Source organism: Poeciliopsis prolifica, unplaced genomic scaffold (assembly GCF_027474105.1).
Source record: "Poeciliopsis prolifica strain line A6 unplaced genomic scaffold, Auburn_PproV2 SCAFFOLD002, whole genome shotgun sequence".
Lineage (NCBI taxonomy): Eukaryota > Metazoa > Chordata > Actinopteri > Cyprinodontiformes > Poeciliidae > Poeciliopsis > Poeciliopsis prolifica.
Genome location: NW_026562377.1, coordinates 13,575,485 through 13,594,201, shown reverse-complemented (window position 1 = coordinate 13,594,201; position 18,717 = coordinate 13,575,485). Strand labels below are relative to the sequence as shown.

General features: G+C 37.0%; 1 protein-coding gene across 1 annotated transcript in view; it reads left to right on the top strand.

Annotated features, from left to right (window-relative positions):
• Positions 1-799: 799 nt before the first annotated feature.
• pex5la (peroxisomal biogenesis factor 5-like a) overlaps positions 800-18,717 on the top strand; it is a 73,461-nt gene continuing 55,543 nt past the window's right edge. Inside the window, exon 1 of the mRNA XM_055054551.1 lies at positions 800-1,251. Coding sequence (XP_054910526.1) covers positions 1,231-1,251 — 21 coding nt within the window. The 5' untranslated portion in view covers positions 800-1,230. The remainder of the gene's footprint in view (positions 1,252-18,717) is intronic.

Genomic DNA, 18,717 nt, shown 5'->3' with positions numbered 1-18,717 from the left:
TGTTGACATTTTATTCTTTTTTCTCAATTGATTATTTGAATGTTTGACATGTAATGCACCAAAGCTTACATTATTTTTTGATATACTCCAATGGCTTCTACTGTCATCAGCTCACCTGTAAGTTGATTCAGTAGATTCACTTCAGTGTCTCCGAATGCAAACAAGACAATAAAATAATGCAAAGGAGTATCAGCTTGGAAAAAAGCAACCTTTTTTCCAAGCTGATACTTGGAAAAGTATTAATTTAATTTACATATGAGGAGAGATTCACAATTTTTGCACAAGCTTAGCCCTACTTGAAACATAAGCCCATATGGAAAAACCGAAACACTTGAGTTAAAACAGCACATCTGCCTTTGTTGTATAAATAAATACTGCAGGCTAATTTCTGTCCTGCTTCTTGCTCGTAATTAGATTCCTGGAAATTAGGTATCTTTTATGATTTGGTTTATGTAATTATTTCTCCCACTAATTAGCAAAATAGGGCTCTGATTTGTGCATCACGTGGCGTGGAATAATGCACAATGTTTACAACAGCCTTCATCCACACACAACACTTTGTCGTTTAAATGATGCACATGCATGTTTCGGGAGTTGTAAGTTTGAATGTTGAGCTGTGAAGCCAGATGGAGGTGTGCTTGCGTGCCTCCTTGTGGAGTGAGTGCGTCAGCACCGGAGGAGGCTCCGGAGGGATGGGTTGGCACACAGGAAAGAGGAGCACGCTATAAGAGGAGCACTAGCCGGGAGACGCGTCAAAACATTTAGTCGGGAGAGGAGGGGAGGGGGAGACACGCTGGAGAGCGCTCACAATGAAGACCTGAATTGTCTTTAATGTTTTATTTTATTTTATTTTTGTTTGTTTGTTTTTTCTTTTTTCCTTAAGCCTATGTCTTGTTTATTACAGAATGGCACCAAACTATTAGGACGCAGAGAGGATTCTGCACCTTTTCTTTAAAGTTCGGTTCCGGCGTCGCGCTCCTGGGCGCTTCTGAGTCAAATCCTGGATACGCGCGGCGGGGAGGAGGGGGGCGGAAAGTGTCAGTTTCAGCACCTGAGAGGAGGAAAGCTCCACTCTGTCTGCTTCTTCTGGGAAACCCTGCCCCAAAAACTATTCCGCCGCCTCTGATGTGAACTGCCCCGGTCCGACAAGCCTTCCCCTGCCCGCTTCAGGTGAGGAAGAAGCGCACAAATCCGCTGAGGGAAGGATCGGCGACCGACTGTGTGCTCAATATGTACCAGGGGCATTTACAGGTAAGAAGCCAGACTCTGCATGTTGTCCAGCATGACGGAGCAAACGGGCTCATTAATTCCTCCAGCCCAGTTTAAATCTAAGGCATTTTGTTCATGTCATGGAGGAAAGTTAAGACTTGTGCTTTGTGTTCTTGTTCAGACAGAGCTCAGATTTTAACTACTAATCCCCCATCAAATCAGTGGGTCGTGTATTCCGGATTGATAGTTCACAGTGCATGTCTAAAACACGTGCAGGAGCATGAAAAGGGTAAACAACGCCGTGGCATGTTTGAGATTACTTTACAGAGATATCAGTTGAGCAAGATCAGTAAGAACACAGATTTTGACGTCATCTGCTCTGACGTCAGAAATTGTAAACAGCAAAATGTGTTATGTGTCCAGAGACCCCAAGATCTAAAACCGATTAGCAAGAATCGTGACATTAAAAACTGCATTGTCATGCCTCAGCTTCTTAAGTTGAAGTCAGTCAGTTACTGTAAATATTTTAAATGATCAGCTGTTTATACGCTGATCATAATTATAATATAAAACAACACTCCAGTGTTCATTAATAAAAGCCTCCTTCAACTCCAGAAGCTTGATAATTCATAGAGAGACTCCTGCTCCTAGACAGCTGATTATGTAAAACATGCTTGCTACTGAGACACACCAAAGCATTATAGTTCATCACACTGATATAAGGGGATTAATTAAAAATGCTTTAAATGTGACCATATGTGGCATATTTCTTCATCTGAATAAAATGTTTTCCATGTTTCATTCACGCTTTGAGCGTCACACACTCTGTGTTTCCTATAACATGCATGCAAGTCGTAACGAGTCCGTACAATTTTAACATGTCAGAATCCAGTTCAGCCTTTGTGTGGAACAAATTCATCAAAAACAAATGCTAATAAAAAGTGAATGCTCTATTTATAATTAGAATGAAAACATTTGTCCTGGTGTCACGTTTGACTGTGAGTCAAATGCAGAACTGTGGGCATGCATAAAATATCAAAGCTATGTGAAGCTTTGAGTTTTTCCATCAAATCTACGCTGAATATAATTTGGAAGGAATGAGATTGTACATTTTAAGATAGTTGAGACTCTGGGCGTTGATGAAGCAATTTTTTGTTAGATTAATAATAATAAATAATATATACACTGTTTTCTGCAGGTTAGAGTGCATGCATTTAAAAAGAAGGGTTTTTCTTCAATTACAAAAATGTTCATTGCAATATCTACTTTGCATGTATATTATGCATGGAAAAAATTTAACTTTAAATGATTGCTAAACACAAAAAAATATTTATCTGAACTTGTTTCCCTTGTTTATGTGACCTCTGAATGAAAGCTTGTGGCATAAATAATTGAGAAATGTGCTTCTCTATTGCTTGGAATTTTAAATGATGTTCCTACATAGACTACCGGTGCATGACTCAGTTTTTCATAGCAAAGGCTATCAGATTTCCTTCCCAGAAGTTGCAATGCCTTGGAAGTGCATCTTTGTTGCATAGTTACCAGTTAACAAGATTTGACTGTTTGGTCATTGCAGCTCGTGATGCTTCAAGATAAGAGCGTCCGGTTTCAATCTGATTCGTTTTATACTGCTAACTCCCTCATTTTTACCACATTTACCTCATATGCAGTTCTGAATGATATGCATACAACGATCAAGAATTGGATGGATCAATTTATCCTGGCGTGAGCTCGGTCTCATGAAAGAGGCCAAACCTCCATCAAGGTTGGCTTGTGTGGATCAATTCCTCGTGTACAGCGTCATAGTTTGGCATGATCGGTGTTGCCTGGCAGAAACACAATGCTGGGCTCTTCTCCTCTATTTTTTAAGCCATTTTGTCTGCTCCAAACGCATCCGCATGCCCCTTTTATTATTGTTTTGTTGTCATGCATGTAGTCATTGTCTGCCTTCTTTAAGGGAGAAAATTAGTTACTGTATCTGGTGTTGGAATAGAGTCGTACACTTAAAGATAAGCAGTCCAAAGGTGTGGATGTCGTTCAGCCATGTTTCTCTTTGTGTGAGCCTGGAACTGGATATTCTGTGAGGCGAGCTGACTCAGCACAGCTGTTCTACTGTCAAGCAAAACAGACATATCATTGTTAGTTTGGTTGTGTGGTTTGTTTTGATGCTATTCAGAAAAAAAAAAAAAAAAAAAAAAAACCTTAAGACTCTATTTCTTCTTCTTATATATCAACCACAGCAGCTTTTCTGTGTAGGCATTCATGTTTACTGTGGATCCAATTAAGGTTGCACTGGTAGTGTTTATGTAATAGACACCCTGCCTTAATAGGAGTGATACTCTGGTGCCTTCAGATATTTGGACTGTTAAGCACAACATTATTACATAATTTGATTATCATATTCAAACTGCTGCAGGGAAGATCTTGGATGGATACAACTGCTGATAAGAAGTAGATCAAGTCTCTTAAGGTCTCAGTCACTTGCATTACTATTTTATTATGCTGCTGATTTATTTTTGCAGTTTGATCTGCCAGGTCAAACACTGTTTATATATTTTCCTCCAGTCAATTATAGTTGAACAGAACTTGTTTTTTTTGTATAGCTGCTTATTTCTGTGCTAGAGAGAGGCAATCTGGTGTGTTAATGGCTTTCTGTGTCTGTAGGGGTTCTGTTATATTAGAATGTATTTAATGTGAGCAATCAGATTTGGAAAATGTTACAGTTCTAAATGTAAAAAAAATATAAATAAAAAGCACTGAGCGAGCAGGATCTCATAACGGTTTATGAAAATATGTTTCTGACCATACTGCTGCATGGTTTCATAAATTATTGTGTTTCGGGTCATAACTTGCTACCAACCTTGTATTTCTGTGTACAGAAGGTTTCTCACAGACTTCGGATTGTGATGAGGGAGTTCTGGAAGTCTCTTTGATTTACTGAATAATTATTTTTTGAGACATTTTAAAAGACTCGACTAATTATAATGAGTTATGTGAGTTAGATTCATGTTTGGAAAGAAAACTCCATTGAAAGAACATCTTTGCTTGTTGGATGATAAGTTTCGTTTTTGAAACCAAACGTTCACATCTAATAATTTTGTCACTTAATTGTGATGGAGTCGTAACATTTAGATGAATAAATACTGGGTGATTTTCAGCAGCACAGACTGAATAGAACTTTTTGTTTGCCTATTTTTTCATCTAAAGATAAACATTAAATATCTATCCGTCGAATTAAAGTCTAGAATCTGTGAAAGCTTACAGATTTAAAGGGCTAGTGTTGCATTTATTTTAGAAACACAGTCTGTGCACAAAACACTGGCGTTGGCTGAAGAATGAAAACTGAACTGTAACTGCAGAAAACCATGACCTTTACAGCATATTTTAAATTGAACTTGATAGAGTGGTAATGGTAATAGAGTTACTGTGGTGAGGAGAAGTTGAAAGGTTAATTGAAATAGAGCCATGCAGAGTGAAGCCAATCCTATGGGAGCCAGATTAAAAACCTACATGCAGCTGGAAGCAAATAAGCCGCAATTCATTTTGAGGTTCTTTGAATGTTCTCTCAGCTTTGTGTAATAATACCTTAAAATAAACAACTCTGAACTTCCCAGTTCTGTTATTTACATGATGAGTTTAAACAGACCACAGCTGTCCCTGGTGTGCCATAAACTGCACTTGATTACCTGGTAAATATGTAAGCAGAGGAACTTTTGGGACCAACCTTTGTGTTTTAATGCAGGAATATTTATTCTTAAAGTTGAAAGAGTGGCGCTAGCAGTATTTTAATATCTGTGTCCATTACCACACACTGACTCAGTCGGTGCGCACACATGCATTTGTCGTTGTTGGGGGACTTGTTATTGATTACATATGCCTTTCCCTTTACATTGAGCTTGACTATATCACATTCTTCTTTGCTTTAATTGTAGCAATAAAATCAGATTCTTAATGTCTTATTGATCTGAGGTGCTCCTACGTTGCTGTTTGTGTGTACAGGAGTTGTTTGAAGGCATAGAGGGAGCGTTTACACAGCAGAAACAATCAGCTACAGCTTAATGAAGTCACTTCTGTCTCTTAATTACATGAGAACATTTTACTGTCTGATTATTTAAACTAAATCAGGGTTTTACCAAAAAGAAACACTACAGTCTTGTAGTAATTTTAAGGTGTCTGACATGAAAAATATGGAGTCATTGGTAAAACCTTCACATTTGCTTTGCTTGTAAATAATAGCAGCATAAATGAGAATTTGGCCACATTAAAACACAGTTTGTGTGAGCAAACAGACAGACCAGGGCAAAATTAAACACATGGAAAACAGATGTATTATAGTCATGAAGTTCTTCAACATGCATCAGAAGTTAATGCAAACATGACGGCTGTGAAAAGTTTATGAAAGATGGTTGTCATTAATTTGCTACACAGCTACAAATTATTTGAGAGTGGAGCTCCAGTCTTCTCCAACTTGAGGTTGTTTAGATGGGTAAGATACTAACATTATCCTGCAATCCATTTTTAATTAATAATTAGCAAATCCAACATGGTGTCTGTGTATGAGGGCAATATGTTGCAGAAAATGTAGTGTGATAGACTCTTTGCCATGTGAAACTAATCCCCCATTTAGATCTTGTTTTCACACTAACATCCAAAGAAATGATGGGATTAAAAGGATAGGATCAGACCTCCTGGTGCATCCTGGTGCCATGTATTTGAGTTCAAATGGCGTCATATTAAATGAAGCACTCTTCTTCAGTGCAACATTATCAATTCTAATACAACTTGGAAACCGTTAATAAAACACTAGTGTTCAGAAAACACTATAATTACTCAACTGAATGTCAAGGAATTGATTTAGTCTAAACTGAGACACAAAGACAAAGCCTGTGTTTTAAAAATGATCTAATTAATGTGTAGGACAACATTTCACTGCTTAGCACATCACCATCTCTGCTGGAGAATCTCCTCTGGGTACGTTTCTGCTTCACACCCGTTACCACCGCTGCCCTGCGAGCCCCCATGTGGAGAGTCCCCCTGAGCTACTGTATAAGAGTCACATTTTCTTCCTCTTACAAAAGTAGGACAAGCTCCAGCATCTTTGTCACCGGGAGCAGAGGGCCGTGCCGAAGAAGGAGCTGTTCATCCATCTCTCCTGCCCAACCCATTCATAACAGCCATTCTCCAACTGGGAATAAATTTGCTCCAGAAACGAGGCGTCTGAGGGCGTGAGAGTAGAAAGCATGGAGTCGCTTCTCAAGGGAGACATAAGCTCTCATGGATGAGAGGTGGCCATAAACAAATATGCCCTTCACTGGTGCCAGATGTAAGCAAAACAGTTCTCCTCTGAGGGGCTGATTTATTGTAACCTCAGTAATTACCTACCATCAACTTTTAATGCAGATTTAACCTCTTGAATTGTTTTCTTTTCCAATAATCATTGTCCCTCATGGAGTAACAGAAATCGCTTTATTGTTTAATTTGGTATATGTTCAAAAATATTCCAAAACTGTGAAAATAAAGTTAGCTTTTTGTTATTATATTATGTTGCTTTTTGATGATTATGCAAAAGCAACTTCTCAAACCAGTCAATGTCAGAAAAAATGACATAGAAAATTTTTTTTCTATTTCTATTATTTGTCACCTTAACTGAATATCTGTTTTTGTTTCTGTGTAATTTGCTCACAATGAATTTTAGGACAGGGCGTGAAATTAATTTGTATTTTCACATTCCCAGAGAATTTAATTATTTGTACCCTTGTCAAACAAATGTACAATGAGCAAAAGTATTGATAACTGCTCAGTCATTTTAACTCAACTCAGTTCTGATTGGGCTGCCAACTCATCTTGGAAAACTGCACAAAAGCTGACCATGCAGACTGACTACTGCTAGTAGAGGTAACACAATAAAATCATTATTTTCTTTGGAGTGAAAGAAAACATTGTTGTATTGAAGCATGGTTTAATTCTACTAAGATCCATGCTTTCACTACTTTATTGAAAATGGAACAAAATCTGGAAACCTTCAAAAATTTATATTTCTAACTAGATAAGCCAGAAAAAAATACTCCCTTTTATCTACACACCTTCTTATACTTACCTGTTGACAGTCAAAGCTGAGGTTTTTGGGGTTGTTGCAAAATAATCTAAATTACTTAATTACCAGCTACAGGTCGCTCATCAGAGATGGGGACTATTCTTCAGACTTTTTTTTATTCTGTTTTTACACTAATTTTGCTTACAGAGAGTCAATATTCAAATGACCATGCCTTTTTATATATTTCCAGGTTTGACATCATTAGAAAACTTAGATTGCTCACTTTTCTTGTTTTGTCACAAATATAAAACCAATTTGACTTTGTACGCTTACCTGCAGAGTTGTCTTATTTTAAAATTATTATCAATGTGGAATTCATTCATTTTATTTTACAAATTTAAAAATTTGAAAACAGCAGAGTACAGCTAAAATTTGTCTCTTTATTGATAAAATGTAATGAAAAATGAACAAAAACTACACAAGGATACTGAAGTTTTGGCCCCATGCTGTTACAGAGACCCTAGGTTGGTTAAACTTCAGGCCTGCTCTGCTTTTTGTTTGTTTCTGAATGAGGGATTAATTTTCTTGATTTTGACACCAGCTGTTATCCTGCCTGTGAAAAAAAACATTTTGCTTTGAATGACTTACAGGCTAAAGTAAAATCAAATCTGCAATCAGGGACAGCTTTACTCATCAAGCTGCAGGCCAATATTAGTGTTTGTTGAATGGTTAAATGAATAGATAAAATGCAACTTTTATCTGCATCATACATTATTTTTTTTCTTTCAATTTAAATGTGTTTTGTAGCTCCTGTGGGATCTTTATCTTCTTCTTTTGCAAACTCCCAACTTTTTTATGAGAGCATAAAGAGGCGAGTATCATTTTCAGCATAAACAGTAGCTCCTCCGCCCCAAGCCAGTGATGATGTCAGATAATTGCATAGGACAAAAACTATGGTTTGCATAATATTTCAGAAATTAACATGCACTCATTAACAGCCTTCTCAGTAGTAGTCACAGTTTCAGGTCCTTGCTGGAGCATAAACCAAAAACCACCCTGCTTTTGAGAAAATATATTAAAACATAAAGGAAAGGTGGCTAATTTACTTCAGATTAATTGATAAGACTGCTACATGGTCACTTATTTGTATGAGGCTGTAGTGAAAACAAGAACCTTTGATGTTATTTTTACACAGTTAATTAAAGGAGGGTTTAATAATGAATAGATTTGCATCACCGTCCTCATCTACGTCGTCTGTTAGGTGAAGCTGGAAAGCAAAGGGGGTCAGAAAGATGAAATTGTAACACTATTCCTTCACTTGTTCAAGTCTAAGTCAAGCAGCTCAGAGGGAGAATAGGCTTTTCTATAAATACATTTCCTACAGTTAAATTCCCAAGCAGAGGTTAAAAGCTGGGCTTTCAGAGCAGAGCATAAAAGAGAGATGTATCGTTGTTCGAAGGTGCACCAGCTTAAAGGTTTGATGGCAGGAAAGCTTTTAAGCCATACAGAGGAGAAGAAGCAGTTCCCACAATCTGGCTCTGAAAATTTGCTACACCTTATGTTTATTGAGGTTTTAACACAACATATGAGTCAGTTTTCCCAAATATACAAGAATACCTGCATGTAGCTGTGGGTATGCACTCACACGTCTGGAGCTTCAGTGTGCAGAGAGGAGGTCAAAAGGCCCAATGGCTTTCTTCTTGCTAGCAAAGCAAATAATTAAATGTGCATAAGTTACTGGGTGAGAAAAGAAAAAAAAAATCTTTCCCCACAATTTTTTTGCAAGTTCAGTTTTTTTTCAAGTGCGTTGTCACTTTTTGTCTGCATTTCTCACAAAGTTCGGTCCAGTTTCATGCTGCAGAGAGGAACAAGTTGACAAGCACTAAAAATCACACAACTATGAGACACTTTGGAGAGCTTTGGGTCTCAACAGCTGGGGCTAAAGAAATCAGGAGCATCCTGCAAAACTATATAATCAAGCAAAGACTGTCAGGAATCTGTTTTGAAATCGGTATCTATATCTATCTATAGCAGACAGTGGGGGGACAAAACAAGGCAGAGAATAGATTATATCCACTGACACAACTTATGATTAGTCTGCTGCCCAAGTAAAGAATTAAATACTTGGTGTACTATATCACAGAGACAAAAATACACGTCCTCAAGCTGTTCCTCTGCCCTTTGTCAGGCAGCTGCTCCATCACTGCTTGGCATCATCCACATATGTTGATTCCTTTCAGACTTATAAAGCTCTCTTTGTTTCAGAAAGGTTCCTTAAAATTCCTTTATTTGCTATAAAAACCTATGGAAACTACAATAATGATTTATCTTTGTTTCAGACTCTCAAGAGTTGCATATTTTCCACTCTAGCATATAATGATATCTGGCCTCTAACTTTTGAAATTTTGATCAACACACACTTTTAGAGCAGCTCCTCATAAAAAAGTGACAGGTATCTCACACACACAGCAGCAGCAGAAGCACCAACTAGAAGTGTCTGGATTGATGACTGGATGGAAATAAACCACCAGTGGGGATAACAAAGCACACTCCACTTCTATTTACCCACCTCTATTTTGGCCTGATGAAAATTTCCCTCCATTTTTCCTGTTTACATGTGAATATTACTGGGTCAGACTGCACATCAAAACCACAGAAATGCAAAATACGCAACTGAGTATGACTTAGTCGACAAGATTCATTTGAGAGTTTAGAGAAAATGTTTATCTTGTTTCCAGTTAAAGGATAAGTAAGCGCTTGAGATAAATGTTGTATGCCTGTGGTACTTAAAGCAGACCAGCAGTCAGAGCTGTTTTTCTCAAGCTGTGCTGTGCTGGTTTCATTTCCGATGGAAAAAGAGAGAAATTAATTTTAGAAAGTCACTGAAAGGTGCCTAAAATGTACACAGCTTACAAAAATGTCCTTTCACATCTTCCACAGAAAATATTTTAAGACTGTTTTGTTCCTATCACAGCTATCAAAGTTATTGTTTATTCCTACTGTAGAGAATTGACACATTTTTCCTCTGTCCAGCTTCATTTAAATTCACAGAAAGTTGTTGAGTAGCCTTCTGTAACCTTTCTGCTTTCAGGATTTTTCCTCATCCGAACTCAGGAATACTTTCATGTCAATTAAAGTGTATCCTTCAGCTATCGTTTGCAGACAGGCTGCCAAAGGAAAGGTCAGTGAAAGACTTAATGATAGAGAGAAAAATAAACCAAGATAAAAAGATGATAAAGTACTGACAAAATACCAGAGTGTAAGATGTGATTTACTGGCTGCTGTTTTTATTATTCTCATATTTTGCTTTAATACCTTTAAGGATTTTTGCTGGATGTGAACATTTTTAGTTTTTTTTACATGAATCATTGCAAGAAAGTTTTACTAATCCAAAACTTTTATAAAATGAAACTTAGGTTTTATCTTATATCATGCCTTGGCAAAAGACAGAAGTGTTCTGAAATATTTTAATGCAAAATTATGAAAAAAGTTGCCTCAAAAAATACAATAAAAACAGTACAAACATGATTTATTTCAATTAAAGGGCACACACCAAATGTCCTAGCTTTTATCTTTTTTTATTTACAAAATAAAAACAGAAAATAAACAATATTTAAAAAAATCTAAGAAAGAAGTGGCAACAATTTATATAGAAGTTAATATAAATAAATTTCTATTATTATAATTCTTCTTTTAAAAACTAACATAACTACTATTATATTCTGAATGCCACACTTATATATATTTACATACTTCCAGAATAGGAATAATTTCCAAATTCCCACTAACAAATCTATTAAAGTATTATCAAGGAATTATATAATATTTAGATTATTATGTTGGTGTTAAATTAATAATTATTATTATGTTGCCTGCAGTGAAACAGAGGATAGGTTCATGCTGATAAGAGGACAAAAATCATTTTTCTTTATCCTATAATTACTGTTGATTTCCTCTTTTAGTAGCCAAAGGATTTAGCTCCAACAAACAACAGGCTAAGGAGAAAAAGAAACAGCGATCAGTGAAGTTTGATAACAAGGAAAATTACTCCACCAGAAGGCCCCCAGAGGAAACTAACCTGGGATGCTATTGACCAAATATGATATTAATGGCATATATTAATGACACAAAGCATTATTTCAGTTTCTTTCTTCTTCTCATTAACTTAAAAATCAGTCAAACAGATTAGAGATTGAATATCCTGGTCCTGACAAACAGAAAAGACAGTTTAAAAAATAGAAAATAGCTCTTTTGCATGATTACATGTGGCTCTCAGCCTCTTGTGTAATCAGCCCTGCTGTACACATCTAATCTTATGAGAGGAACACTTCATTCGCCCCGCCACACCTCAGACACAAACACGTCACAAGCGCCAGCTCCAAATGACCGGCAGAGACATTTGCCTTCCATGATGATGAACTCCTCGCTGTGGAAATTTGCACTAGAAATATGAAATTTGCATAAGAGGAAGTGGGAACACTGGCATCTGCCTCTCCATGAGAGAAAAAAAAAGAAGAAACACTTTGGTCTTCTTGAGTGGTCCAACACGAGACAATTATCATACTGATAATATACATCTCTGCCCCGATGAATGTGGCTCTTCAGCAGTGATTGGTTGGTCAAAAGATGTTTCCAAGCTGTTATTATCATCAAGTATCAAATTATCAATAAGCTCTGCACAATAATCATGTGGTGCAGTGTTTCAAAATAGAAATTGGAAGCAGCGTCTCTCCAGAAAGCAATTGTGAAATCTTAGATTCCCTAGTTGCTAGTTGGGCTTCAAGCCAGGCTCTGCTTCAAAGCAGGAAAGCCATGGCCCAGGAATCCCTGGTCTTTGTGTATCTGTTTCCATCCAGAAACCACAAATCACACCCCGATATCATTACTATCTTCTTTTAATAGTTTGTAGGCACAGAATGTGCTTTCGTGACATAATCTGCTCTCCCGCTGTGTAAGAAGAAAGAGCTGTAAAACTTTATAATTATGATCCATTTGAACATGACTGCAAAATGAGACAGACACTGAGATTTTACCAAGAAATATTTTCAATAAACACTGTTAAAATACTTCCTGAATGCTATCTGCTAAACTGGGACATCATGCAAAAAATGTGAGATAGAAAGATTTTCCTAATTACAAATTGCACAAGCATTGTTTAATGATCACTGAACTTGGAGTTGTCCTTACTGGCTGGACGGGGTTTGGGTTAGAGTGGGTATTCATATCATTGATGAGCAAACATGATAAAAAAAAACTTTTATTTATTGACATCTTGGAGATGGAAAACCAAGAGTGGCGGAAAAACCAGCATCTCATAGCCTGGTGCGGCTTGTACGTTTTCTTTTTTTTTTTTCTAAAAGTTTGTAGGTGCGGCTTATAGTATGGCGCGCTCTATACTCCAGAAAATACGGTGTCTATCTAACTATGGCTCTGGAGGGATCTTCTTTTGATGCCTGGTTTATTTGTAATAAATGGCGTCGGGCCACTGTGGCCTTTGATCATAGTTTGATTTTCCATCCAGGATTTTAGGAAGGATTAGTGCTGATTTAAACCCAAGAGCTGCAAAAATGTAATCTTGAAAGAGGGAAAGTGAGATCATGATGTGATGTCACCTCTGCCTTTGGATTAAATTTGTGTAGCATTTGTATTATTTCTCCATTGAGATCACTGAAGCTGTGAGAGGGCATTCATTATCAGACCAATGTCTTGTGACGGTGGTGGAAAGATAAACTGTCTGCTGGCTTCTCTCTTTTCTCTTTTCTCTCTTTATCACACACACTTGGGTGCTCTACCATCAGTCTGGAAACCACCTTACTCTTACAAACACTCAAACATACCGACATAAACATGTTGAAAAATAAAATGTGCACCTCCTCAATACAAAAGGGCCAGCTATAACAGCTGGCAGTTTCCATATAAGACATCCTGCTCTTTATATTTGACACATTTTGGATAGATTTATATGTGATGACCACAGTGGAGCCTTTAGATGGTTCATTGAGCTTTTTTCTTGAAATGAAATGGCTTTGTACTGTATGTCTTAAAGGCATTACGTCTTTGTAAGAAAGAACAATTTTCTTTTGTCCCTAAATTACATGAGACAAGCAGCTTTAAGCTGTCCGAAACTTGAAAAGTTTTAAAAAGAATTCAACGTCTCTCACTTTACTGAACCTGCTGAACTTGTCCAGGAGATGCTTGTGGTACAATTTGACTAGTGGAAGTTGACTGTCTATCAGGCCTTTGTGATGTCGCTTCACAGGAGCCTGGTGCATGAAACAAATTGTATTAATTCAACAGAAAATATCAGTTTGCATTGCAGAAAAACTGAAATCTGACAACGTCTTTAAAAAATCTGAATAATTCTGAAGGAATTCAATGGAATATTCTTCTTCAAATATACATAGAAAGTGTATTTAGATTAAAAACACTAATATGTGTTTATTGTCAATAGAATGAAAGGAGGAAAATGGCAGACTGAATATATGAATGGTAGCAGCACCCTTCACATATATTTATATCGAAAAACTTAAACAAAGGTTGTCTTTGCATAATTTCAGGTTGATACATTTATGTTTTTACTGTGGTAAAATCATCTCTAATGGAAAATAAAGTCACAAACTGAAAGAAAATCTTTTAATACTCAATTTTTGTATAACTAATTTTGATTAATTACACAGATTCTGCAGAGGATTTTAGTCAATACAAAAAATCTAAGATTTTTCTCACAGTATTTGAATAAACGTTAAGACACAACACAGAGAATATGTGATTGATTGTATTACAACATAATTATCATAAACTCTGATCCTTTCATGATGCTGAGTGAAAGCCGACATTAATTTCCTTTCACAGCAGGAGTGAAAATCCTTGAACAATAAGTGATTTCTGGCAACATGTCTTGTTTGCACAGATGGATTTGAAACAGTTCCAGCAATAAGCGAGAAGGAAGGTGGAGCCCAGCAGTGAGTTGAGGTTAGGTGTCAGAGTCTCACCAAGCACTGTGACTCCACTCGACATCACAGTGGGGTCTGAGTAAGTGTAATATAATATCAGGGGACTTACACTGGACAGACAACTGCTATGTAATGTACAATGTCTGAAAATCAGATTTCTATTGATCCATTTGTCATATTTTCTATCCATTTCGTGAAACACTTAAATAACACACTCAAATTTAAGTAATTCAGTTGAATTACACAAACACAAGCAGAAAACCAGTCAAGGTCAAGAAGATTTGACTGATGCAAAGTCAAAGGTACAGACAACCTACTAGTTCAACAAGTAGCAGGAACCTGCTTTTCGTCCCATTTTATGTTATGTTATGTTATGTTATGTTATGTTATGTTATGTTATGTTATGTTATGTTATATTGTGTCATGTTGTGTTATATTTATTGTTATTCAAAGTTTGGAAAACAATATGATAGAACAAAACATTGGATCCCAGTCTTGTACCACCATAAAAACAATCGATGTGATTATTAACTATATAATAGTTTATAATATATAGGATTTTGCGGTCTGCTTTCAATGTGAACTTCCTACATGTTATCCACTGAATCTAGTAGCTGATTTAAATTATTTTGAGACTTCCTAATCTGAATCTAAGGATGCTACAATCTTCTCTTTAACAGTCATCGCTTCAACTTTTAACAGTCAGTAACACACTGAACTAAATGCCTCAATTAAAATTTCAAGTAAAAGTTTTCTCATCATGTGCGTAATATCAGCCATAAATGTGAGGTGTACGAGTTTAATCCTCACCAGAACCTGCATTGTTTTAAACCTTATTTTACAGAAAATAATACTTATTTAAAGTAAGCAGACACATCTCTGTCCTGCTGTGCCTTCGTGGGCTCTGGGTGCTCCGGTTTCCTCCTACAGTGTCAAAACATGCTTGTTACATTGATTGCTGATTCAAAATTATTTATAGCTATATGTGCGTCTGCCTGGCTGTTTTTGTCTTGTGCTTTTCCGTATTGACCCTGCAACAGATTAACAGCCTGTCCAGCATGTACCCCATATTTCACTGAAGGACTGCTGGGAGAGCCTTCATCTCCTGCACGGCCATGAACAGGACAAAGCAGATGAAGAAAATTAGTCAGTGAGAGTGCTCCAGCATTACCAAACTCATCATTTGTATTATCTAAAAATAGGCAATGTGCTCAAAGTAAAAACATGCTTTAACTTTGGAGCCTGTAAGGAAGGAGTTAGGCTAAGAGATTCTGTGTGATCAAACAGACTAAGAATGCCACACACTTAAATATATTAGACCGACTGCGGAATGTCAGCCTGTGTGCTGCATGTGTAATCAAACATGTATTGGAATATAAACACAGACATCAATGGGCAGGCACCAGCTTCCTGCTTCATTCCCTGTGGTGACACAGCTCCAGCAGAGGTGAAGCACAACACACCACTGCCTCAACATGCACTTCTCCCATATAATTGAACAAGTATTGGATACATTTATTGTAATGCCTGGCAATATTACAAACAGAGAATGTCAAATGTACAACTCTACTGTGAAGGTTTTGAGCAGAAAGGGTTGATAATGGCAGTGGTATCACTAGTATCTGCATGTTATTATACATTAAGTATAATAACACTGTCATTATGATTCAGATGGTCATGCTAATATCAGTATTTATTTTAGAGCTCTACATCATAGGATGAGCAAGATTTAACATATCATTACAGAAATAATGATATTGCTTTAACAATATGTTGAAATAGACTTGTCTGATATTGATCATTTCATTGAACTCCGATTCAGAACCACAATGCATTCTGGGGGATGCAACGTTAGCCATTCAATGTCACATGACTCAGCTAAACAAGATTGGTGGGATCAACTAACTCACTCTCTCTAAATAAGCTAGCAACAACCTGCTGAGTAACATGCAGTAGCAGTTTGATGTTGCCAGTGCCGGACACGTCCACACAAAATTTTAATTTTACAACCATGTATGTGAACTCGGTGATGCTCAGCAGGAAACAGCAATCTCAACAAAGTGTTTTGTTTGACAGCAAGCTGACAATGTTGAAAATCAGCTCAACTAGTCGCAAGGATGTGTAGCGTGCATGACTGGCACTCTCTGCAGCACTGATGGTCACGCAGTGACTACAACTACTTTATCAAACTTGCTAGTATGCATTTGGTTTGTAGGAGATTGGGGAGTTTGTCACAAGACATGAATGCTCGACTATGAAGTCTCATCTCTCTGCAGACAATGTGCATGGAGTCTGTGCAGTTCACAGAATACGTATGGCACGCCTGAGTATGTGGAAGCAATGTCAAGTTTTGCCTCCATGACCCCATAACTACTTCATCATAAAAGGGAACAGGGTGAACTACGGAGGAAATTGTGAATAAAAGAGGAAATTTTACGTCACCACTTTCCCAGCATTTTAAATATGAAAAACAAAAAAAATTAATAAATAATTATGGATATTGACTGATATGAAATTTTATTGCAATATATTGTTCATCCATATCCCCATGTCCTATCCTTGAAGGGCTGCTAACTCCTGGTCTCCAACTCTGGAACTATCTGTCCACCATAGTTAACGAGAGGCTGTCTGAATATTCCTAGAACATGAAATTGAGATTAATTATAAATGGTAATGTAATGGTGCAAAGTTTTGGTGTGTATGTGTGAGCCCTAGGGTTTTATAATACACCTTGTTTTCATCCTGTAGAGCACCCCTCAAAGTGTACTCCAAATCTTTGTCCTTTCTAAATGAAGAAATCTGGACATAATCAATCTTCTTTACATACATAACTAAATAAAAATGTTGCATATCTCTATAAAGTAGCATAGCAATCCGAAAAAAGGAAGGCAGAAAGTCAAACTTATGCAATAAAAAGCACTAAGGAGCAAACATAGCGGCTATTGGTACTGCGACTTAAAATGACAGTGATAAACTGATCTACAGAGTGAGATAGTGCAGCTGGCCGGATCTAGGACAGTCGCCGGCTCAAAGTGAGTGTCACATCTGCAAAAAGAGCCTAATGCTATTTTCCAGCCAGTCGTTAGTAATCAGGTTACTGTACCCTCCTGCTCAATGCACAGAGGGGATTCTCCTTCTTTTACTGTCATCCCTCATCATTAGCAGTTGCGAGCCAAGTTGCAAGTAGCAACACAGCTACAGTGTAAGTAATGAGTTGTGCACGTGCTGCAAGAGGATCTTATTGTCCGCTTCCTCCATGGTTTTTCTTAATGGGCAGGTGAATGGAGAAGGAGGAAATTGGCCACTAGGGCCTGAAAAAGGCTTTTGTTCTGTCAGGATTTAAGGCGTTATCAATGGAGGTAGAAGTTAGAGAGGAGAGTTCAACCCGAGGCTGAGATTTACCGCCACATCATCATTAAACTTCCACTGCCCTTGAGTCACTCTTCATATATTGGCCACTGTCAAAGTGCCCACCAGGCCTGATCTGTTCCAAAGGCAGATATAAATACATTAAACATGTGTCTTTATTTTAATCTAGTTCAAATGGTTTGGGCTATCTCAGTTTTAAATGCTATTTATGAGTTTTTGTGAGAGTAAAACTGCGACATTTAAAGTGTAGCTTGCCTCTAGCTTTAATTGTTTTGTTTTTCTAGTGATGCAAGGATTCTGTATTTTAGAAAATCTAAATATGTTAAAAAAATGCATGCTGATATAACAATTAGCTATTACCTGAATAATGTATGCATCATATGAAAAACATATGTTTTATGATCTATTTTGTTGTCAAAAACGAAATAAGTCTTCTATCATTAGTCTTTGCTGACAGAGTGCACAAGAGAGCAAAGGCAGAAAAAATGGTTGAGCTTATGCTATTTCATAAGTTCATCACTTTCTTCAGTGGCTCACAGATGGTTGTTAAGTGCTGTGTCCAGAAGAAGGAGAGAGCTGACTCATGGTTATTTGTTGAACAGCTTTAGGATGATTCATTTACTGTTCCTGCCAGGTCATTTACCGTCTCAAGAATGTGCATTAGAGTCAATGTAATAACCCAGTAAAAGCCCCACTTAATGTAAGATTTGTATGCTGATTGCTGCTAGGCATGAAAGACAGCAACATTTGAAACAGAGATTTTTCTTTTTTTCATTTTAAAGTTTTGTGTTTCCAATTTGTGGTTGTGGTGGGGATGTTTTATTTAATTATTTGTCCACTTTTGTGCTTCTTATACACTTCAGAAGCAAATAGTACTAATTAGAGACAGATTCAACCATGCCCTTCTAGTTCAATTGTTGTGCAAACTAACTGCTCTATATTGATATAAGTTCTTACTGCACAATCTTGCATGGCAAGCACAGAAGTAGGAATGTGAAGCACACCGTAATCTCACGTAGAATAGCAACAACTATGTTTTTATCTATTCTTTTGTAGACTACAGAAATTACTTGTGTTAATGTCAAACATGCAGCACTAAAAGAAAATAGACATTCCTTTGTTATGTAAAAGTTTTCTCCTTCTGCTTATGTG